At 34.7% G+C, this 25,043-nt stretch overlaps 2 protein-coding genes and 1 pseudogene across 2 annotated transcripts in view; 1 reads left to right on the top strand and 2 right to left on the bottom strand.

Moving 5' to 3' along the window:
* Window positions 1–25,043, top strand: part of LOC124232118 (ral guanine nucleotide dissociation stimulator-like) — a 32,275-nt gene that overhangs the window by 6,257 nt on the left and 975 nt on the right. The gene's annotated exons all lie outside the window — the stretch shown is intronic.
* LOC124232117 (olfactory receptor 5L1-like) lies at window positions 5,951–10,615 on the bottom strand. Its single transcript, XM_046649084.1, has 2 exons — window positions 9,472–10,615; window positions 5,951–7,790 (listed from the first exon to the last, which is right to left on the bottom strand). The coding sequence occupies exon 2, from the start codon at window positions 7,707–7,709 to the stop codon at window positions 6,774–6,776; it is 936 nt and encodes a 311-aa protein (XP_046505040.1). The 5' UTR covers window positions 7,710–7,790; window positions 9,472–10,615; the 3' UTR covers window positions 5,951–6,773.
* LOC124232116 (olfactory receptor 5D18-like) lies at window positions 15,825–19,634 on the bottom strand (annotated as a pseudogene).

A 25,043-nucleotide genomic window follows, 5' to 3' on the forward strand; every position in this document is an offset into this window, starting at 1 on the left:
TGTTTGCTAGATCTGGCAATCCTATATCCAGAACAACTCAGAATGTTATGGTCAGGAACACATCCCAGTTCTTCTGGAACTTTCCTCTTTTTGATACTGTAAATCAAGCATGCAAGGAATCCCTTCAACTATAATTCTTTATAATGAAGATTTTTCTCAGACTATCATTTCTGGTAAGGTCATCTCTGTTTCTGCAACTCTAGAACCAGACGGTTCCAGATATTCCATCACTAAAGGTGAGAGGCCCCAGATAACACAGAATTCTCAATGGCCCTGTTTGTTCAGATATCCAAGGATTTAAAAATCAATCAGAAGGCAACGTTTTCATGTCAAGGATCAATATTATAAAATTATTTCTTAATTCCATTTTTCAAGGTTTCTCAGCTAAGCACTATTGACATTTTTCCCTGGACTATTTTTTTGTGATGGGGAGCTACCCTCTGCATTGCACCATGTATAGCAGCATTTCTGGCTTCTATCCACTAGATGACAGTATCACCCTAATCCCCAGTCCCTCCGTTGTGACAATCAAAAATGTTTCCAGACATTCTCAAATGTCCCCTCGGGAACCGAGGAGGATACATAATTGCCTGTAGTTGAGAACTACTGCTTTATTTTCTTGACTCTGGTAAATTTTCACATTTCTTCTGTTTGAATTCAACTTAAAACTAATATGCAAATTAAAATCCTGGTTCCTTATCGGCCAAATGATGTTATTTTATGGATTAAACAATTTGCTTTATTTTTGAATCTGTGAAGTGTGGTATTTAAAACCTTCTTCCTTATCCTTTCTTCCCTTTTCTTCTCTTTTTTCCCTTGTGAGCCAGTATTCTTTTTTCACCGTCTACAATCTTATTTAGAGTAAGTCCTGTTTATTATAGTTCTCCAGAAGGTTCACTTTATTTCTTTCAATTCTATTTTATTTAAATACCTCTTATTCTCCCATGCACAGCATTTCCAAAAAAAATCACAAAAGCTCATGGACATATAACTGAAAACCTTCAGGGCCCTTCTATTCCCCCACTTTCAGGAAACAGTTATTCCAGACACTGCTATGGAGGAGCTCAGCTAAGCCAGGTTCTCCAGACAAAGCTCTGTAAACAGAGGTACTTCCTGTTCCAGATACTTAATGTTTACAGTTGGCTGAAAAGTTTCTCCAAATGATTTTTCCTATGAGGAACTGACTGAATCTAAGGCATCTTCTACATACCTCACATGAAAAAAGAATGTCCGTATTTTCTCTGAGCTACAAACCAGCTGCTGGTGGAAAAGGCAGGCCCTCTCCTGCCTCTGGAGAGCTAGTCTATGGGAGTTGCTGACTCTTATATCTCCTTCCACTCCCTGTCCCACCAGGACTGTAGAGAAAATTACTTGCCTTATTCTCCAGAGGACTTAAGCAATTAAAATTAACGATTATTTTCTGATGTATTTCTGGTTTCCTGGAAAACCTGAAGAAAAACAACTTAAGCTTAAGAATCATTTTATATAAAAGTTCATTGAAAGTTTAAATGTCTTCTCTTCCTGTTGCATGATAATTCGCATAGTCTCCCCAAATTTTTGTATAACAAATCATAGTAGAAGTTATCTTTTTTATTTACTTGACAAATATTTTTCTCTTTTTTAGTACATTGTTTATTTTCTTCAATTTTTCTAGCTTTTTGAGGTATAATTGACAAATAAAAATTATATGTATTTAAGGAGTACAACCTGATGTTCTGATATACATATACATTGTGAAATAATCACCACAATCAAGCTAATTAACATATCCTTTACTTCAAATTACTATTTTCTTCCTTTTTTGGTGAGAATACCTGGATTCTATCCTCTTAGCAAGTTTCAAGTATACAGTAAAATATTGTTAACTTTAATCACCGTGCTATCCATTAGATCTTCAGAATTTTTTCAGCTTGCATAACTGAAACTTTGTACCCCTTGACCAATATGTCTCCATTTCTCCCTCCTTAGTTGCTGACAACCACCATTCTACTTTCTGCTTCTACAAGTTTGTTTTAGATTGCACATACAAGTGAGATCTTGCAGTATTTGTCTTTCGAGAAATATTTCTTAAGTATCTACCGTGTCCCTGGTCTATGTAAGGCTTAACTGCTCCCAGTTACACTAAGTACACTGAAGGAGTGGGACCTGCTCAGGTCCCTCAATTATAATAAGAATAATTGTTATGATCCTGCTAATGGTATTAGGAGCAGAGGATCACCTCATATATATTGCTGATAGGACTAGAAATGGAAATTTGGTTTCTCACTGTCCCAAGACGTAGCTACATCTGGCTAGAACCAGCAGATTAGGGTTTCTAAAGTTATTGCAAACATCCTGGATACTGGATAAACAAATGTATTGTGTACTGTTCACAGTATGATAACATCTTTTCTTCTAATTTGTCATAAAGCTTTTATCCAGAAATCTGCAGTCCTTTAAAATACCACATTGCTGCAAAATTCTTTATCTGCCTTCTCTATCATTGGCATTTCTCTAGATCCTAGTTTTATCATTTCACACTTGGACTGTTCGATAGTCTCCAAGTTGGTCTTTAAGCCTATAGATTCACTCTCTTATATCTGTCTGCCACACTGCCACTAAAACAACTCTTTTCAAAGGAAGTCAACTTACATTTAGATATTTGTTTGAATATGCATAAAATATCTGTGGAGTATGTATTAGGCATTTTTCACATGGTAGAGAGAAAAGAAGTGGACCATGGAAATATATCACTTATTCTAAAAATAGATACATTAAATAAGCGTAAATGAAATTAAAATAAGTAACTGAAAGTTATAATGAGCAAATCCTTCCCTGGATTGTAAATTTGAGTGACTCATAGTCACTTATAGGTGCATATCCAAGTTCCTAAAATTTCTTCCCAGATTTTCTCTACTAGACTTATCCTTGTCCACTTTCTGTACAAATTTGTCTGCATATGTAATTATATCTATCTATCTACCTCTATCTTTGTCTATCATCTATCTATCTATCTGTATACTGTTTTACATATCTGCACATTTGTACAATGTCTCATTCATCTAGATATCCTTAACTTACCACTTATCTCATTCATCAACAAAACACTGCTGAGTCATAAAACTTTCCAAAAACTGTTTCTAATTTCTCTAGACAAAAGTCATTATTCTTTGAAAGTCATAATTTCTGTGAATAATCCTTTAATTATTCGTTGTCCTACCAATTGGATGTAGTTATGGGTTTATATATTTACACAGGTTTCTCTCCAGCTACAGTGTGGGTTCCTGGATGTCATGAACACTCTCTCTTTCATTTGTGTATCCTCCTCACATATTTCTATGTCTACTCATGAATAAATGCATACATATATAAGTATTATTGAAGCAGATCACTTAGCTTTGTTTTCTTTACCTGAAATATTTGGATTAACTCTGATGCTCTTCACATCAGGAGTAAGAATGTGCTCACTGTTCAAGTCTATGTATTAATTGCTGCAGCCAAACCTAGATCTCAATTTTATCTTCTAGTCTTCCGATCCTTCTTCTATACCACACTGACCTTTGGCCTTGTAGTGTAAGGATCAAATGGTCATGCACGGGAAAGCCTTGCTTTAGTTATGAAAATTAAATTTAAAATGTGTGATGCCATATGTACTCAATTGTTCATTTTGTTTTGTTTTCCCTGACAGAATTCTAGAGAAGAGCTCTAGCATTTGAATCCCTACTACATTTCATCTGCTTCTTAAGACATATTTTCACCCACTATAACATCTCTGAGTTTGGATGTATCTTACAATTAATGGTAAGAAATCATTGTCTCATAGTTGAACAAGTAAAGATTATTTCCTGGGTGTACATTTAGTGATGGTGAATCTTTTAATACTTGAACTATGAAATGGTAATGGACATAGAGATGAAGAGTGCGTGGTGAGAAACATTTCACAGGTAGCATTTCTGAGAAACTTGGGAACAGTGTCCTCATCTATCCACTTGGGATAATCCTGCCAAATTTGAAAACAAAATGAGACTTATTCCTGTCGAAGTCTTATCTTTCAAAATAAAGTCTGGAGATGAGACTGAGGAGACAGAGTCTAGTGGATTTGCCTAAAATGACAGATAGTGACATAAGTAAAACCAGCAGTAGAATAACTTGTAGTGTTTTTGTTGTTATTTGTCTGTTTGCTTGTTTGTTTTGCATATGCCTCAGCTAAATATCATCCCTTGGTGACCTAAGAAAATCAAAACAAACAGACAAATAAATCCTGACATAGACGTTATTAGCTTTAAATGTGTAAAGCGTGTTCTGCTGTAGAGCAACAATATCCTGAACAGGCTCTAATTCCTCTATTTTCAAAAATGGTTCTGCTTAGAATCCATATACCAGCAAAGAATTAAACAAGTTGGTAGAGGAGAATTAAATTTCAAAATATGGTTCATTTTAGCCTTTAAATTATTTTCTCAGATCTTAAAATGGTTATTTGTTGAAATGTTAAATTCAATTTTTTAAAATTTCTGAACAATACATTTTTCTGTTTATTGAGCATTCTTTTCAAAAGCCATTTTTCATCTGGTATGAGTAAATAGTCATATAATTGAGTTAATTTACTTCTTGGAGTGTGACTACTAAATAAATCAACTGTTACAGCAAAACATTTGCAAGGAACTCTGTATCTTGTTCCCATTAAATGTGATGTTTAATTTTTGTTGCTTTTTATGGACATCCTCCCGTCACCAGGGATTCTTGTATACAGCTAAGGGCACAATGTAGTTCTGTCAATGTATTAATATGGCAGTGGCTAATCGATGAGAGATAGTATATTTTAGTCTTGCATAATACCAGCAGTCTCATAGACAAATTTTGTATTTTGAATGTTAAAAAGCATTATAAAATAATGTATCCTTATTCTTTACTAAAGAAGATGGAGTAAGGACTGTAGGATATTTTCCAGGGTCTGGTAGAAGTATCAATGCTAAGAACACAATTTATTAAAATATTTAAGTTTTAATATTTAATAGACATATTACATTCATTACAAATTAGATATATTACATACAAGAGAGAAGAAAAGGATACTCAATAAATGGTGCTGTGACATTACTATATAGTTTGGGAAAGGGAGTTGGACAATTCCTTTGTAAGCTTTCATTCATTCGGCAAACATATGCAAAATAAATAAAAATCAATAAATTTAGTACTTATTAAAATTTAAGATAAAAATCATACAACGATGAGATAAAATATAGAACGGAGCAGGATTCATTTTCACTACATTCTTTTTTAATTTGCTAATAATTGAGTATAACTACATAAAAAATGTAAGCTAAATATCAAAAAGAATGCCAAATACATAACATTAAAAGACATTAACAAATTGTGCAGATATTATTCTCTGAGGTTAATGTTTTTAAATGTAAAATGTCTTGTAAATTATTATGAAGAATATTAACACCCAATGGGAGTAGGAGCAAAGTGAACAGAAACCTCACGGAGAAGAGTTTAAAAATCATTGAACATTAAATACATCTATTTTTCGAATTCTTCTTTTTTTCTAGTCTGTCCCTAAATTTTAGTTTGACACAGAAATAAATTATCCTTTGAATAAATCGTCATTATAATGTTTCCTGTCTAATATAAACATATTATTATAGAGAAGATGTTTCTTTTTACATTTTCTTGCTGTTTTATGTGCTTTGACTAAATCATTTTATTTGACCCAAGACAAAACATAGAAGTAAAGTTTAATGCTGGATCTACATTTCTATGATTCAGTAATTCATATAATGGACTTCAGTTATTTACGACCATTCCTCACCTCCTTCACAAATACTGAAGAGTGTGTGTGAATAAGGATTGAAAGAAGAAATGTGGTTTAGACACATAGAGAAAAGGAGAAAAAGATCATTTCATCAACAGTAAAGACACAACCAAAAAGATAAACAGGGGTTAGAAGTGCACTTATCTGTCACAGTAGTCATTTGATCCACAATATTGTAAAATAAGCATGAAGATAAAAATTGAACGATAAAGTGAAACAATAGGCCGAAGTCAGAAATGTTGCCAGTCATAACAATGGTTATTAAATGATTGCAAGTATATATAAATATACTACATATAGTAAAACATATGAGAGAGACAGAGTGATGCAGAGAGAGACAGAGAGACAGAGACAGAGAGCTAGTTATATGCCAGGAATTACTCTAAGCTCATTGCACATGACAAGTAATATAATTTTTCTAAGATTTCTGTGAAATAATTATTACTAATGTCATCATTTTTCATCATAGTCTCTGAAATTCCAAAAACACTGGACATTGCAATGACAACAACAAAAAATAATAAAGAAAGCAAGAAATAGCAAACAGGATATGTACACATTCTGTGCATAATCTGACAAGGGTGTGTTCTTCATTGTAAAATAATAGGAATTCAACTTGGAATTGAATCATATTTTCCTTAATGAATACTGAAATAAAATGTGACTCTTGTGATTTCTTCATTAAGCTTATGAAGCTTTTACAGCAAATGATATGTGTATCTTGAGTCCATTAACCATACTCAATTAATTCATTTTGAATAAATAACAGCAAAGAAGTAATCTGTAAATTCCAAGATATGCTGAATCCTACCCTTGTACATGGAAGAGGCACACAGATAAGTGAATCAAAAAGACTCACTCATAACTACCTGCTGCTTGACTGTTACCGCCACTTCAACACTTCAACACTGAAGTCCATCGCTGTACCCTTTCACCAGTCTCCACTTTGGGACACTGAGTCCTGTTAATAAAATATTCTCTAGGAAAATATTTTGGAGCCCACCACTTTCCTGAGAGCTTCTTGCACATCCTTGTTTCTCAAGCTATAGATCAGAGGATTCAGCATAGGGATCACTACAGTGTAGAACACCGTGGCTACTTTGTCAGTATCCATACTGTTGCCAGAACTGGGTCGGCAATAAATGAAAAGGATTGTTCCATGGAAGAGAAGGATGGCTGTGAGGTGGGAGGCACAGGTGGAAAAGGCTTTGCATCTTCCCTCTGCAGAGCGCATCCTCAGGATTGTGATAAGAATAAAGAAATAAGAGGTGAGAATGATCATGATGGTGATGATTTCATTGAAATTGGCTACAATGTATAGCAACAGTTCACTCATAGTGACATCAGAACAAGCAAGAAATAAGAGAGGGGGCAGATCGCAAAAGAAGTGGTTAATCACATTTGACCTATAGGATGGGATCTCAAGAGCTAAACACAAGTGAATCAGTGAACACACAGTCCCCCAGAGGTAGCAGCAGGACACCAGCTCCACACAAAGATTGTTGGACATGGTGACGATGTACAGCAGTGGGTTACAGATGGCCACAAAACGGTCATAGGCCATCACAGACAGCAGGAGGACCTCAGTTACCACACATGTGCAAAACAAGTAGAATTGCACAGCACACGCCAGGAAGGAAATGGCTTTGTCTTCATTTAAGATATTAGCTAGCATCTTTGGCAGAATGATTGTGGAGTAACAGAAATCCACAAAGGACAAGTGACTGAGGAAAAAGCACATGGGGGTGTGAAGTCGAGAGCTGACCTGAATCAGTGCAATCATGCCCAAGTTGCCCAAAACTGTGACTCCATAGATGAGAAGAAACAGCAGGAAGAGGAAGACTCTCAATTCAGGGACCTCTGCTAATCCAAGGAGAATGAACTCTGCCACAGTGGTGCAGTTCTCCTTGGCCATGTCCCCACTTTATTGAGATGGGAGAACAATATTAGTAGTTATTCTCCATTGTATGATCCCAAATTCCATTTTGACTGTCTCCTAAAAAAGACATTAGAATAAGTAGGATAGTTAATTTTTTCAGCAAAGAAATAGTACGTTGCTTTTGTGAAGTTTAGGAAAAGTTCAGGCATTGTAGCATACAAATGCATAGAGCTCACAGTTAAAATCACAGATCACACAAAAGCATTCACATCCATAAAAGCCTATACAATTCCTTAAACTAGTCCTATACAATTAAGAGCTTGAAACTGAGTCATTAATTATCTAATTAGCCATATTATTTTTTGAAACTAAAATCTCTATTTCCCTTTAATCAGTACTGGAAATAATGGGATCCCAGGAAAGAATTTTTGTAATACATAGTACCCTTCTCTTTTTTCCACTGAAATGATGAGAAATATGCTTATTTAAGATATGCTTATTTAAGTGTTAAGCCACCAGTGCTGATTATTTTTTCAATATGTTTTAGATGAAAACAGCAGCTTTTATACTCTATATTAGCATTTTTTCTATAAAATTAGCATAGTGATTTTGTTAATTATACAAGTCAATGTCAACCATTGTTCCTGGAATTGGTACCCTGGTTCAAACCTCCAGTAACTATGACTCCGAAGCCTTATAAAGACCTATTTGACAAATGAATCCCCTGCTTTAAATCTATTTGTAGAACTACTCGAAGATGTGAATATAAAATTATTAACACAAATGCTTGCTGCTGCATTGCAGCATTGTTTATGAAAATAAAACTTAGAAAAAGTGTCAAACAAGAGGAAAATAACTCACGTTATGGTACTTATACATTATGGAAAAGTATGCAACTATTAAAATGATATTTTGAGGAACTTTTAATGAGCTGAAAAATGGCTATGATAAAATGGCAAGTTAAAAAACAGTAAGCCAGATTGTACAGGCAGAATATTGTATCTGTTTATATAAATTGTGTTTAATTAATCCTCACAACATCCATGACACAGAAGTATTCTGTTCCAATCAATTTTTTTTAAAAAAAGCAATGTAGAAACTTGCCCGAGTTCTCACAAAATTTAAGATTTATGGAGTAGAATGGGGAAGGAGGGTGTGATTGTTTTTTTAATAAAGGAAGGATACATTCAAGGCCTTTGACAAATAGAAAATGACAATAGATGATGAGAACACTCTCATTTGTTCTCTCCTTCCTGACCGTTGGTAGACATGTACCTGACTGTGAGGCACTAGTTGGTAATCCCCGGAGGAAAGAGAATCTGTATGAAAACTCACTACAGCCAAGTATTTTCCTGATTCTTCAAATGATTTCAAAGAGTTGAAGGATGTATATATTAAGAAATCCCAGTTTGAAAACAAATAATTATTCTGATGATATGGTTTCTCTCTTCAACAGTCAATAAAAGTAAGTTATTTATCTTTTTCTGAGTATAAACTTCTTCCTTTTTTCAAGCCTAAAGATGAAAACTCAGGTTGTTGATTACTTATGAAGCCGTGGTTCTTAACCAGGAGTTGTTTTGATTCCCGTGGGAAATTTGTCATTGCCTAGACACATTTTTGCTTGTCAAGATAAGGAGGGGCCCTGCTGACATCTAGTGGGTAGAGACTAAGGAGGCTGCTAAACACTATGATGTATGTGACAGTCCTTGCCCCAGCCCCCACACACACCAATAGCACATGCAAACACCAAAATATTATCTGGCCCACACATCAATAGGACCAAGGTTGAGAAACCTACTATGAAGAGACATTTCAAAGTGCTTTGCACAAGGCCAAAATAGTTCCTCTCTTTTCTGCTTCCGAGGTGGTTCCATGTCTGTGTTCCCACATGAGCAGTCCTGAGGACAACTTACTACCACTCTCAGCATCAGAGTGACTGTCAGGAAAATCTCCATGCACTCTTTACCACATTCCATAGAAGGAGTTAATGTGAGAAAGGAAAAAGAGGGAAGGAGAGAGAAATCAAGCATTCTTTCCAATTTCTTGACATTCTTTTCCCTCTTACACTAATACTATTACAAGATACTTGATTCTGCAGATTAAACTGTTCTCATTTTCCATTAAGCTTATTTTTCAATATAGAAATGGAAAATATTTTCATAAATGAGTGCTCAAAACATGGCACTTCTTAAAACACTCTCTAGTTAAGAGAAAGCTAAATACAGATTTTTAAAAATGTGTCTAATACCACTGCCTTCACTTACAATTTCTCCTTCTCTTACACAAGGCTATAACAAATTATCCCATAAGAAAAAAATAGCAAGCATCCAGATCCCAGAAAATGTCATTCATGTCCATTCCCAAAAACCAGAGTGTAGTCCAACTAACCAAACTGTGGGATAGATATTGCTTCCCCTATTTCTGAAGATGCTATGATGGAAAATGTTTTAGGCTTTATGTTTTTGTGTGGGTATCTCTGGGGCCCATATTTCTTAAGCTTCTCCAAATCATCATTGATCTCTGTGGGACATCAACATGATATCGAGAAAACTACAACTTGAGACTCAAACAATTAATAACTCCTAGGAGATATAAACAGGGGAAAATACTATCACAACTTGGTACATATTATTATAATTTAACGTGATTACTTCCAGAGTTCATGATGAATTTCAGAGCCTTATATGATACATCCAAGCATTGCTCTGTGAGCCAGGGATCACATTGCCTTAGTGAAATATATGGATAGGTCTTATAAACTTTGCCTGTCTTATACTCAAAAACTCCTTCCTGGAGGGCATAAGGGCTGAAGCCACACCAGAGTTCTGACAAATACCAGAAAGGGGTGGGGATAATGAACTCTTTTACTGAAAATAATAATAATTTCTCACATTTATTGACCACTTCCTATATTCTGGTACTATCCTGAATACAACTATTAACAAATTTCATCTTTATAAAAATAAGTGAGCCTGATATAGTTGTGTAACTTTATGAGTGAGGTGACTGAGGCATAGTCAGATCCAACTTGCCCAAAGTCACACACAGAATCACTGACAGAATGAGACTAAATGCTGCATTTTATATTGTGCCACACATATGACCCTGTGAGGAAAAGCAAAGCTACTGAAGGGTGCTGAGATATCATACTCCTTATTCAATGACAGACACCATTAAATGGGATTGCCTCGAGGACCTCTCCCAGGTCTGTTCCTTTTCTGACTGTATAACGTCTTCCTAAACCAACAGTGTTCAAACTACTGTCTGGTGTTTGTGCTCTTGGATATACCCAACATTTCAAGAACTCCATGGATGTAATTAGTTACAGGTAATCACTTTTGAAATTCTCAACGACCTATACATATTTTCCTAAAATTGATCCATCTGATCATTTTCTGAGTTTGAAGAGTGTTTCCAGGTCTGTGTTCCACCTAGCACTCTCACAATCCCATTTCTCACATTTTTCAAAACTAAGGATTCCTCTTACTATTTGCATATTACTATGTGAATTGCCCCAATTAGAAAAATGAAAGCAAACTTCCAAAACATAAGGACAATTTGAAATACTGTTTTTCATGAATCCTGTAGTTTTCTTTAATGAAGACACTTCAAACCCATGGCTTGACTTCTTGTCATACTCTGAGATATAGTACATATTTCTTTTCATGGAAAATGATGGCATTAGACATGGATTTTAGCCAATACAGTGATGTTTTGAAATCAGATATATAGTAGATTGATGACACGAATTTTTAACATCTATTCTTTTTGTTCTTAGTGCACCATGAAAGTATTGTCACAAAATGCATCCTCCTGAAGGAGAGAGTCCCATGACAGAAAAACTAAAAGACTATCTATAAAGAGTATCATTGGCAGTGATGTTTTATATCATCTCAGCAACCCACATACAGGAAAATTACTTTGTTTATCTATTTGTCTTAGATTTAAAGACATGGCAGGAGTTTTTAAAAACTGATTTAAATATACAAATTTTATTGAAATTGATTTCATGGTCATTATCCCTAAATTGAATAATATCAATATGAAGCTCTCAGTTTTTGATGAATTGTATTTAAAACACATATAATAATACCATTGTAGTAAAATATTGTATTGTAAAGCTCAATGAAATCAACAGTATGTTAGATTTTCTAAACTTCTCAATTCCATTGTTTTAATAAAGATAACTGTAACTGGAAGAATAGCAGATATGCTTAACTGTTATATAAGACTTGGAAAGTCTTTGTGGTAACATTTTCAGAAATTAAGAAAATGCGTGGTTCTTTTTATTTCTTTTTTTCTTTCTTTTTTATTTTTGAGGAAGACTAGCCCTGAGCTAACATCTGCTGCCAATCCTTCTCTTTCTGCTGAGGAAGCCTGGCCCTGAGTTAACATCCATGCCCATCTTCCTCTACTTTATATGTGGGACGCCTGCCACTGCATGGCTTGGCAAGTGGTACATAGGTTAGCACCCAGGATCCAAACCAGCAAACCCCAGGCCACTGAAGCAGAACATGAGAACTTAACCGCTGAGCCAGCTGGTGGCCGTGAACATGGGTGGTTCTAATGATCGCATAACAAACCACTCCAAAACATATTAGTTAAAACCAATAGCTATTTATTGCACTGGTCAGTATTGCATGAGTCAGTAAGTTAGTTTCTGTTGATCTGATCCTGACATGGCTGATCTTGGCGTGGTTAGCTATGTGTATGATATTAGCTTGGTGGGTTAGATGATTGGAGGCTTCAGACTCAAGTCTGGTGTCTATGTTTCTCATTATCCAATATGCTAGCCTGTGCTTGTTCACAGAACAGCTTTCTAAGGGACTATGAAAATTCCAGATTGTGAAAGATTCACAAGCCCTCTCAGAGGCTTGAAACTAATGCGGTGTCACTTCAGCTAGACAAAGCTAGGCACAAAAACAGCTTACATCCCAGGAGTGGAGAAAATGATTCTGCCATTTGATCAGAAGAGTTGAAAGGAGGCTTGGATACGGAAAGGACTAAAGAATTTGATCCAAGTTTTCTATGTCCCTGGGTAACAACTCCTTTTGAAAGATATAATTTCCAAAATTTTGACCCTTAGCAAAATTGGAAGACAATCTAATTTTGTTTAATGCATTATTGAAAAATATTTTCATGAAAGATCATTGTGACAAATTGTCATATAACTTGGATGGAGTTGAAAGAGTTGAGTGATATTCCTATTAAAGCACTATTTCTGGCAGAATTTCTAGTCTCATTTACATTTAATATGACCGAATAGTCTCAGTATTTTCATTTTTACAAAATGGAAATATAAATGATTCTGAACCCTCTTGTTTTCTAAAATTAAGTGATGTCTTTCCAAGGATACATTAATTAATCAAAGTAAATAATGCAGACATATACTCATAATATTAATCATATGAAGAAATATGTCCTAAAATATTTTTTAATTTTGATTAATTATATTTATCCAAATTTTCAATGCAATTATATTTTTAATTAGTGGTGCAATTATTATTGAATCATTACAAGGTTAACTCAATACAGAAAGAAAAACTTCTGATTTTCCCAAAAGCATCATGAAATAAAAAGTATGAATCTGATTAATAAAATTGTAATGTTCAGTGGGGAGAGTAGGATTGAATATAAGTTCAAGAGAAGGAAAGGCACAAAGCTTTTTCAGATATTATTTATGTCTTTTAAACAGATTATGCTATGCACTGCAAATTATACATTTTGCTGCTAAATTCATGATGAAATATTTTATATGTAAAATTAAATTCTTGAGAAGTACATGACCAAAAAATGTGAAGGCTACTAACGTAACTCATGTTCTACATAGAAGCTACAGAATCTACCATAAAGAATCTGAAATGTCACAAATTGAAAATGAAAACAATATGACTGTATGCTGGTATTTAGTGGAAATTGTACATCTGATGTGTCTGGAGTCTTGAATGATTGCATTAATTCCATCAACAATGGGCCAGGTCATTTAAATATCATATGCCGTGATTTCCTCAAAGTAAAAGCAAAATGGGTTGCGTTAGTTCTACCACAAAATGTGGTCATCCTTGTTCCAAGCAGGACAGAAGTAAAATAAAATTCTCTATAAAGAGGCATTAATCATCATGAATTCAATTTAAGATTAATATAAATAATTTTTTAATTTTAAAGAAAATCAGAAATTGTGTAATTGCTAAATATGTATGAAACAAGAAATTTGTGAATACCTAGAGAAACAGAAGTCAATGGAAGAGAAAAGCATTCCTTCATCCGACATCCAATATCCAAAACACTGTTTCTTACATATTTTATCTTTCCGTACAACGGGGTTGTTTCATTGATTTCTTATCATATAATATATATGACTGCAACATTTTGATAATGATCATAAGTTTAAAATAATATGAACATTCCAAATAAGTGTTTTGAATCCATATAAAATTATCCCCCACCTTAGTTGTTCTGCCTTACCAAAACACACTTGGAAATTTATTTCTTCCATTATACTGATGACTAGCTTGGAATTTTATGTAGACACATTGAGTAAAGAGAAGCAAAAGGGTTTACAAGACATTCAAGCAAAAGTGAGTTATTGATGTTAGAGAAATCTAGTATTTTTTATTTACCAGGTGAAATAGGTCTTAACGCTAATGACTGCCTGGTTTTCACTTTATTTTGAATGAAGTTACATAGCTGATTAATTTTCAACACTTGAGGCAACTCCAAACAGGATTTTTTTTTTTGAGGAAGATTGGCCCTGAGCTAACATCCGTGCCCATCTTCCTCTATGTTATATGTGGGACACCTGCTACAGCATGGCTTGATAAGCAGTGCATAGGTCTGTACCAGGGATCCGAACCGGTGGACCCAGGCTGCTAAAGTGGAGAGCGCTAATTAACTGCTATGCCTCTAGGCATACCCCACACTTTTTTTTAAGGTGGATGTTCAGTTGAGGATTCAGAGATTACACTGATGTTCAGAAAAAAGAATCATAAAGAACTGATCATGTTTTTGACGGGTTATAGGCAAAATGATAGCATAAAATACAGATTGGGTAGACACTCATCCTGCTTACTTTTTGCCTATAATATTTTTTGAGATCCACTCTACTATTTCTCAGGCTCTGGTGGAGCCTATCACAGCTTATCATCCTGCCATACAGGAGCTCCTTTGAAACACATTCAGAATACAGATCACATATTACCAACTTTCCATTCATTCCAAGTAACCTGTATACACAAAAATACACACACACACATGAATACACATACATGCATGCTATAAAGTATTTGCTCAATAAAAAAATTGCTGCATCATTGACTCAGTACTACATTTTGGTTTCCTTGATCTTACCATGCTTCTGTCTTCTCAACAAAGCTTTGTTGAAATGTGTCTCCTAAAATTCTGTCTGTTCTGTTATCCAAGGACAAATTCAAACAATATCTATTTTATGAAGGAATTTCTCTAAAGTCTTTAAATGGATTTGAAACTTTTCTTTCTCTCAAATTCTCTATGATATTTATTATTTTCTACCTTAGACAAAGGTCACTTTCTTCACTGCCCTACTGTCAACACTGGATTTTACATTCGTTGAAGGATGAAAACTAGTTGTATTTTAACTGCTATTGGTACTTTTGTGAGAGATATTCATATATTTATTGAAAGCGTAGTGTACTACATGTATAATAAAGAGGATAAAATTGTTTATTGAGATTATACAAGGTTTTACACATGATATTCATATAGTCTTTTAATCTTCACAGTCAGGTTAAGAGCTATTTTATGTTATCTCAATTTTGTAGATGAAAAATTCAAGATGAGACAGATGGCTGTCTTATTTTCCAGTAAGAGACAGAGCCAAGTTTACTCTGTTTGAACCAAAATCCATGATCTTTCCATTATACAAGATTAACTCTTCATAATTGTAAAGGTTTCTTTAAAATCAACTTTTATGTGCAGTATTTATTTACATGTCAGGGACAAACTCTACTAAAATAATATTCCTTTTCTCTTTCTTTCTTGTTTTTTTGAGGAAGATTAGCCCTGAGCTAACTACTTCCAGTCCTCCTCTTTTGGCTGAGGAAGACTGGCCCAGAGCTAACATCCGTGCCGATCTTCCTCTGCTTTATATGTGGGATGCCAACACAGCATGGCCTGCCAAGCAGTGCCATATCCGCAGCCGGGATCTGAACCTTCGAACCCCATGCCACCAAGAAGTGGAACATGCGCACTTACCCGCTGCACCACCAGGCCGACCCTAAAATAATATTCTTAATAAGGAAATAGTTTACTGTCCACTATTTTGCTTACTGTAGCCTTGACATCCTTATTTCTCAGACTGTAGGTCAGAGGATTCAACATGGGGATCACCACGGTGTAAAACACAGATGCCACTTTGTGCGCCTGGAGTTTTTGGAGTTGGGCACACAGTAGAGGAAGAGGATGGTGCAGTAGAAGATAGTAATGGTGGTCAGGTGTGAGGCACAGGTGGAGAAGGCTTTGCAGCGCCCACCGGCTGAATGCATTTTGAGGATGTTGACAATGATAAACACATAAGACATGAGAATGTTGAGTAGTGTGCTGACCCCATTCAAGGTGGCAAAAATGAAAAGCAGCAATTGGTTGACACGAGTATCAGAGCAAGAGACGGACAGCAATGAGGAGAATTCACAGAAGAAATGATTAATTGTGTTGAAACCTTGAAATGATAACTTGATTGCGGAACATGTGAATATCAAGGAACAAGCTACTCCCCATGCATATGATCTGACCACTAGCACGGCACAGAGTTTCTGGGACATGGCAAATGTGTAGAGCAGAGGGTTACAAATGGCCACAAAGCAATCATAGGCTATCACAGCTAATAAAAAGAATTCAGTTACTGCAAAGGTAGTACAGAAAAACAATTGTACTACACATCCTATAAATGAAATTGTTCTGTCTTCTACAACTAGGTTCACCAGGGTCTTGGGAGTAATGATGGAGGAATAGCAGAAATCCACAAATGAAAGGTGGCTGAGGAAAAAGCACATAGGGGTGTGTAGTTTGGGGTTAATTTTGATTATTACAATCATCCCAATATTCCCTACAACAGTGACACTGTAGATGGCCAGAAAAATCAAGAAGAGAGGGATTTGCAGTTCTGGGAAATCTGAGAAGCCCAAGAGAGTGAACGTGGCCCAAGTTTTATTTCTCTCTGACAGCAACATGGTTTCTGCTTGTTAGAGTCTGAATCAGTCCTGAAAACAAAAAGATTAAGGAGAGTGAGGATATAAGAAGCTTGGTTAACTAACCTTACCAAGACTGGAAAACAAAGCAAAATATCTTTCAGGATTTCTCTGTGTAATTTTTATTTACGACATGCTCAATGTCTAAACTTTTCAAACATGATAACCATTTAAAATTTTAAATTTTTCTTTAGGTAAAAACAATACAATTATTGAATTACTTTTTTAAGTTCTCAATTGTAATTTTTTAATATTTAAAAATAAGAATACGAAATCGAGAGATTTATAGTTATGTTGTCAAATATTTTCATGACTTTTTCAGCTCTCCTTGAACATTGTAAGTTCATAAAAGATAAGCCTAGCATAATGCAATGACTGATTAAGTCAGTCCTATAGTCAGTAACAAAAATGAGAAATTTCTGAAAATATTAATTTTTGCATTGTATACTCACACTGTGACATTAAGAATGAACACCCCTAATACTTTACATCTGTGCCTTTATTGTTAATTCCATATAGCACTTTAATCTTTGCTTTTGGATCTGACTCAGTAAATCTGTTATCAAAATTAACCTTAATTATTTTCAGAGTATGCCCTTCAGTTCAGGGAGTCAATACTTCCTGAATACTTATGCAATAATAAAAATGGAGCTGATGATAAAGATAATGTAGTCTACTTCTTTATTGTGGAGGTGACAAAACAAAAAGCTGGAGAGTCTTGGCTTTCCCAATGAAATGCAAATAAGGACCAATCTACATACTATGACTAGATCCCAGATCCCCAGACTCCCAGCCCTGTATCCATTTTATTACACCAGACTCTGATCCATATTCTAGTCTAGATGCTAACATATTTCCTTTATTAAATCATCATACTTTTAATTGACAAACTAGAGACTCTAAACCTATGGGAAATAGTCCAAAGACAGCATACATGCCACAGAGTTATACTAGAAAGCAACATCAAGATGAAATAGGAATGACATTTAGGGAAATTTTCTCTCTCAGGAATAAGGAACTATAGTAAAGACTCTGACTTAGAAACTGCCCCTTCCTAAGTCTCTGTCTTACTCTCTTTCTGTTCTCCCTTCAAGACATATAGGATATTCATTCTGTCCTATATTACGTATGAAGGGGAGAGATTATAAATTGAGGTAGTATTGCACTCTGAAGACATTTCATGAGGAAATAGTGATACAAGAGAATTATATTTCTCTAAACTGTTGCCAATACTTCTAAGATCTTACCATTCTGGAAAACTCTTTCTTTATCATTTGTGGTAAGATTATCTCTGGTCTCAGGACCCAAGAAATAGATTTCAGATGGCTCATCAATAAAATGTCAGATCATATGCAAAACTGAGACCCTCAATGGTCCTGTTTCTATACCCATAAATTTGAATATTAAAGACAACCTCAAAAGACAATCCATTGCAAAGCCAGACATTCTAATTATCAAGCTTTTTTTCTTAATACAATATTTAATTTAGCTAGGGCATTTAATAATTCATTTTCGGCCAGCCAGCCATGTAGCCAAGTGGTTAAGTTCACGTGCTCTGCTTTGGTGGCCCAAGGTTTCACCTGTTCTGATCTTGGGTGCTGACATGACACCGCTCATCAGGTCATGCTGAGGCAGCATCCCACAGAGTACAACCAGAAGGACCTACAACTACAATATACAAGTATGTACTGGGGGCTTTGGGGAGGGAAAAAAAAAAAAGATTGGCAACAGATGTTAGCGCTGGTGCCAATCTTTTTTGAAAAAAAAAGGAATTCACTTTAAACTAATATTATATATTTAATATAATGCCTCTTGTGTCCCAAATGCTATATAGAAAATATAACAGTTAAAATCTTCTTTCTTATAATTCTTTCCCCATTTTGTTGTAATGTTTGCTCTCACAGGACAACTGTTTCCTGCTTTATAATCTTAATTAAAGCTGGTCCCTTTTAATTTTCACTAGACAGTCTATTCAATCTCTACTTGTTTCATTTTATTTAAACATTTTTGTATTCTAACTTGACTCCCCTTCAAAAATTTTACAGAATCAAGACAATGCACAGTCCCTCAAATTCTCAGAGCTCTTCTCTCCCCATCCACACCAGTAGCTGTTGTTCATGGGCTGTTAGTGAGGAGCTCAGCTGAGCCAGGCCCTCTAACGCAAAGCTCTGTAAAGTAAATGGTCATCCTCTTCCTTGCATGTTCAGATATGTAACTTTTGACTAAATATTTTCAAGAACTGTCTAGATATAAAAGGCAAGTTCCATCCCTCATGTTGTTTTCTACATACCACACATTGAAATTAACATCAATCTTTCCGCAGAATCTTAAAACAAATCTGCTGATGGCAAAGGAAGGACCACTGCAGGTTGAGAGTGATGTATGCATTCTTATAGCTATAGTCACTACCTTTGGGACAGGAACCCTAGAGACCACCTATTGCCCCATTGTCTTGAGGTCATTAAGTAAACAGTTAAAATCAATGACTTTTCTCTGATGTAATTCTTGTGTACTAGAAAACCTGGAGCAACATGAGGGGCATTTTATTTATATGAAATGAAGTTTTATTTAGTCTCTTCCTCCAGCCCCCAATCACTTCCACACCTTTCTACAATTATCAAAACTATGTAATTATAGAAGTCATCATTATCTGGTATTAACTGATTGACTACTATATGCTGGGCACAACCCTCTTCCTCTATACCATCCATTCTTACCATATCGGACAAGTGTGAAGATTCATCTTTTTAGGTCATCGTGATCCATAGAGAGCTAAAGCAATGATATTTACAAAGTTAAATATTAATTTGGGAAAACCGTCTGTCCTGTTACTTTAAAATCTCTGTCCTATTTTATTACTCTTTCTCCCCTCTACTTTCTCCAGCTAATCTGGCCGCCTGGCTTTTGTTCCTCACTTTTTGTTTCTCAAAAAATATCACACACTCCTTCCTTATGGTCCTTTCTACCACTTTTTTTGTCTACCATGGAATGCTTTCCCTTAAGTTTTTGTTCAAATGCACCTTTTCAGTGAAAACTTCCATGAACATACTATTATACTCCAGGGGTTACTGCATTACCCAATTTAGTGTTTCAAGTATGTAACATGGTTCAAATATATGTTTAATCATTATTTATTACATTCTTTCATATTGTTTGTTTCCCCCTCCTAGAATAAAATGTCCAGGAAAGCAGAGAATATATTCACTGATATAGTCTAAGTGTCTAGAACAGTGACTAGCATAAAGTAAGTATACCATGAATCTTTATGGAATGATAAACATGACCTTTCAAGGAACTGGGAATAGAGCCAAACCTACCTGAACCATGAAGGGTTTAAGTTTGAGAAAAGAGATACTTCACAAAGAACAATAAGGATGCTTTAGATGTGATTATTGAAACTGGGCAGTCAAAATAAAAGAAAAACATGCCAAAACAAATGTGCACTCTGCTGAATTTTCTCTCTAGTCAGAAACCAGGGAAAGAAGGTTGAGTACGTAATAGGGATACATAATTGCTAATTTTTCTTCCTTCATTCATTGATTCAATAAATATTTATTACAGGTTTACCCTGAGCTGGGTACTCTCTTAGGTATTGGGGAAAAAGACAAAGAACTCCCCTTTGTCAACAAATTTATATGTAATTGGGGGTACAAAAAAACAAAAAAATACATAATAATTTCCTGTAATTATAAATGGAAGAAATATAAAATTGAAGGTGTCATTTTAAACAGGGAGCTCAGCAAAGACCATAGTGAGGTGTTATTTGAGTATCGACCATTATGAAGTGAGAGAGTAAATTATGCAAATACCTGGGGGAAGAGTGTTGAGTTTTTGCCAAAGGCAGCAGCAAATACTACTGATTTTCAAATCGACAATCAGGTTTGTTTTTTTTAATGCATCTCAATAATTTGCAGTTTGTGGTGATATTTCATGCCTTCTAAATCCCTTTTGTAAAAATACAATGGGTTTTTCAGAATGACATTATTTATGGCAGAAAGAAAAACAAGGACATCTATCTGGGACATTTATGGATGTCCTTAAAAGCTGTATTTATGCCACAGTGTTGTTATTTATTAGAACGATAACAAAATATGAGATGACATTAGTTGAGCACTTTTGCAGTACATTTTCATTAATAAACTACCATGAAATAAATTCAGGTCTGCAATATAAACTGAGATTGTAAATGTAAAAGAGGTTTACCAATGTAATTTTCAAACTTTAAGTCTTTTGAAGGCATTCATGAAAACAAAAAGTACTTCAGCCAATGCTGCAAGTCTCAAAACAAGGAACTACAAGAACTGCTTTCTACACCGATATTTTTCCTGTCCCAAATGTATTTTTGGCCAATAGTGCTGTGTGAAGCCCAGAAAACAGGACTACGTGTGGTGTTCTTTGTCCTGAAGGGTTGAGACATTTTAGGGACAGCGAGTCCATGACTTCCAGTCTTACAAATTTGAGTCAGTTAAAATATAATTATATGTTTAGGGTATTATATTTCTCTATCAATCCACTTGCTAACAGAACTAAGTCATTAAAAGGAATTTATAAAAAATGTAAACTGATAAAATAAACATTCAAATAAACACTCATGTCAAAATTACACCTAATAAAAATAATAATGTATTCTTAAATAATTTAATACCAAACTCATGTTTAAATTTCCCCAATTGCTTCAAAGATATATTTTTACAGTTTGATTCAAAAATCAAAAAAATATCCTTGCTATAACTAAGCTTTCTCTATTATGTAACATTATGTTCTATTATGTACCGTTCCTCGTGTGTTTGCACGCGTGTATGAGTTTGTACACATATGTGTGTTCGGGTAACTTTTTGGAAAACATGGACCGTTTGTAGAATGCTGCAAGTTCTGTATTTAGCTTATTGCTTTGTCATTTGTCTTGTTCCTGCACCAATGTTTGTAAATTGATACTCACATCAAGATTTATTACTTCAGTTTCACTCTGCTTCTTTTAGGCAAGAATTCTTCATAGGTGGTTCTCACTACTTCTGGTTGCACCAAATTGTAAGGTACATGTTAATTAGTTCTCCAAATTTTAGTGCCACTTAGTCTGATCTGTGGATTCAGGTAGCGTCAGCTTGATTACTTCCTTTTAACAGTTCTTATCAACTTTTCACTTAATGATTTTACTATCTATTGAAAGCATTTCCTTGATCCATTTTTTATTGGGAGCTCCAAAGTTGTGATTTATCAACTCAATCCTTTTATCTGCTCTTATTTCTTCTGAATTTCCCCTCATAAACTAAAATCCTGATATAAAGTTCATAAAGGAAAGCCAGTATAAATATTTATCTTCTTTATTTACCAGTTTTCAAAGTAATGATTTGATCCCCCAGCAAAGTTCATTTAATAGTAACCAGTGACATTATTTTTTGTGTTGTTGGCATCTGGATTTAAATGTTTACATTTAAACATATTTCATGCCTTTAAATTAATTGCAATCAACATTCATTTTTATGTTAACTGTAAGCCAGTGGGAACCATTTCAAACTGCCTTCTATATCTCTTTGAAATGATTCAACTAGCTGTTAAAAACATTCTTGCTTTCTGGAAAATTAAGTTGCTTAAGGGTCATAACATTTTCTACCTCAGCCTTCAAATCATTTGTTTTTCCAAAAAGTTCTGGTTCTGTTTAGAGATCAAAGATTTCCCTTTAGAGAAAATTTTGGGAATAGGGATGTTCATTGCTACCAGGTTGTCACTATGAGTGACACTATTTTTAAGAGAAAAAGTGTTTCAAACTAAATTTCTATTTCAAATTAAGATGAAAAGTTTTTTGCATATCTTCTCTTCCTTTAGAGCTGTAACTCTTTTATGTTTGCAACTTTAGTTTCAACGATATTTCAATAGTTACTTATTTAATTTATAGTAAATAAACATTACACAATGAGGATATACTCTCAAAACGCTGTGTTTAAAGTCTTTTATAGAAACACTGTGTGACCATGTGTCCAACATTATAGATTCGTTTGTTGTTGTTTTAAATTTTAGAGATTTTTTGTTTACTTTTTGAGATAAATATGTCTTTTAAAGTATGTAAAATATTACATTCCCCCAAATCAAAGCTAAATTATAACTTACATTCCTAAAAGTTTTCTTTCATCTCTTCCTATCTTTATTAGTTTTTGTTTTATCTTTCCCTCTTCTCTCACACAATTTATCACACTACAAAAATTTTCTGTCTTGTCTTTATTCACATAAGAAAATCTCCTGTAGGGCACTCCATTGCAATATATAGAAAGATTCCTTTTTCCATTTTCATAGCTGTATACTTCTTTATTCTGACCCATAGTTTAATCAACAACCCTCATATTGGATTTTATCCAGTCTATGGATATTATAAATAATGCTTGGGAATATGTGATTTATACATAGTTTTGTTACTCTATCTTTGGAATAGATTCTTAGAACTGTGAATGCATTGAAAGAAGATAAATGCATTGAATCTAGATTGCTTCAGGTAGCATGGACATTTTAGCTATCTTTATTCTTCTAATCCATATGCATGGAATGTCTTTCCATTTCTTTGTGTCATCATTAATTTCTTTCAGCAAAGTCTTGTAGTTTTCATTGTATAGGTCTCTCACTTCCTTGGTTAAATTTATTCCAGGATATTTTATTATTTTTGTTGTGATTGTAAATGGGATTGTGTTCTTGACTTTTTCTGTTAGCTCATTATTAGAATATAGAAATACAGCTGATTTTTGTAAGTTGATTTTGTACCCTGAAACTTTGCTGTAATTGTTGATTACATCGAATAGCTTTCTGATAGATATTTTAGGGTTTTCTATATATAAAATTATGTCATCTGCAAACAGCAAGAGTTTCAATTCTTCATTGCCTAATTGGATTCCTTTTATTTCTTTTTCTTTCCTAATTCTTCTGGCCAAAACCTCAAGTACTATGTTGAATAAGAGTGGTAAGAGTGGGCACCCTTGTCTTGTTCCTTTGCTCAGAGGGACGACTTTCAGTTTTCCCCCATTGAGTATGATTTGGCTGTGGGTTTCTCGTACATGGTCTTTATTATGTTGATGTACTTTCCTTCTATAAACAATTTGTTGAGAATTTTTATCAGAAATGGATGTCGGATCTTGTCAAATGCTTTCTCTGCATCTATTGAGATGATCGTGTGGTTTTTGTTCTTCATTTTGTTAATATGGTGTATCACATTGATTCATTAGCAGATGCTCCTGCAAATCAGAACCATCCATGTGTCCCTGGTATAAATAGAACTTGATCACGGTGTATGATTTGTTTTAATATATTGCTGTCTTCCATTTGCCAGTGTTTTGTTGAGGATTTTTGCATCTATGTTCATCAGTGATATTGGCCTGTAATTTTCCTTCTTTGTGTTGTCCTTGTCTGTCTTTGATATCAGGGTAATGTTGGCCTCATAGAATGTCTTAGGAAGTGTTCCATCTTTTTCAATTTTCTGTAATAGTTTGAGAAAGATAAGTAGGAAATCTCCTTTGAATGTTTGATAGAATTATCCAGAGAAGACATCTGGGTCTTGGAGTTTTATTTTGGGAGGTATTTGATTACTGTTTCGATCTCTTTAGTTGTGATGGATCTGTTCAGATTCTCTATTTCTTCTTGATTCACTTTGGGGTGCTGATAAGAATCTAAAAATTTATCCATTTCTTCTACGTTGTCCAATTTGTTGGCATATAATTTTTCATAGTATTCTCTTATAATATTTTATATTCCTGTGGTACTCATTGTAATTTTGTTTATGATCTTGAAGATCAAGCTCTTTGTTTCTGTGTTTTGCTCTGACCCCTACATTGGCCAGAAGATTATTTTAGTGACTGCTGCATTCAATGAAATAAATAGCCTAGTGATTATTCTTACTTCCAAGTGCAATTCTGGGTGAACAAACCCCCAGCTTCCTTAAACTCCCGCAGCTCTACTGTACTCCCATAAGGGGAAGTGAGTCCCCGTGGGACCACGGGAGCAGGTGGTTACAACCCTGAGCCCTAGCTTGATCACTCCTTTGTCCAGTGGGAAAATCCACAGTCCCACCACAGCTCCAGGGAGAGACTCAGCTCAGTGTTAGTGGAGAAGCCCTGCCCACCAACCACAAAGGCTGGTGTGCCCTAGGAACAGATGTGGCATATCTGCAGCA

The sequence above is a fragment of the Equus quagga genome, unplaced genomic scaffold (genome assembly GCF_021613505.1).
Source record: "Equus quagga isolate Etosha38 unplaced genomic scaffold, UCLA_HA_Equagga_1.0 HiC_scaffold_2569_RagTag, whole genome shotgun sequence".
Classification (NCBI taxonomy): Eukaryota; Metazoa; Chordata; class Mammalia; order Perissodactyla; family Equidae; genus Equus; species Equus quagga.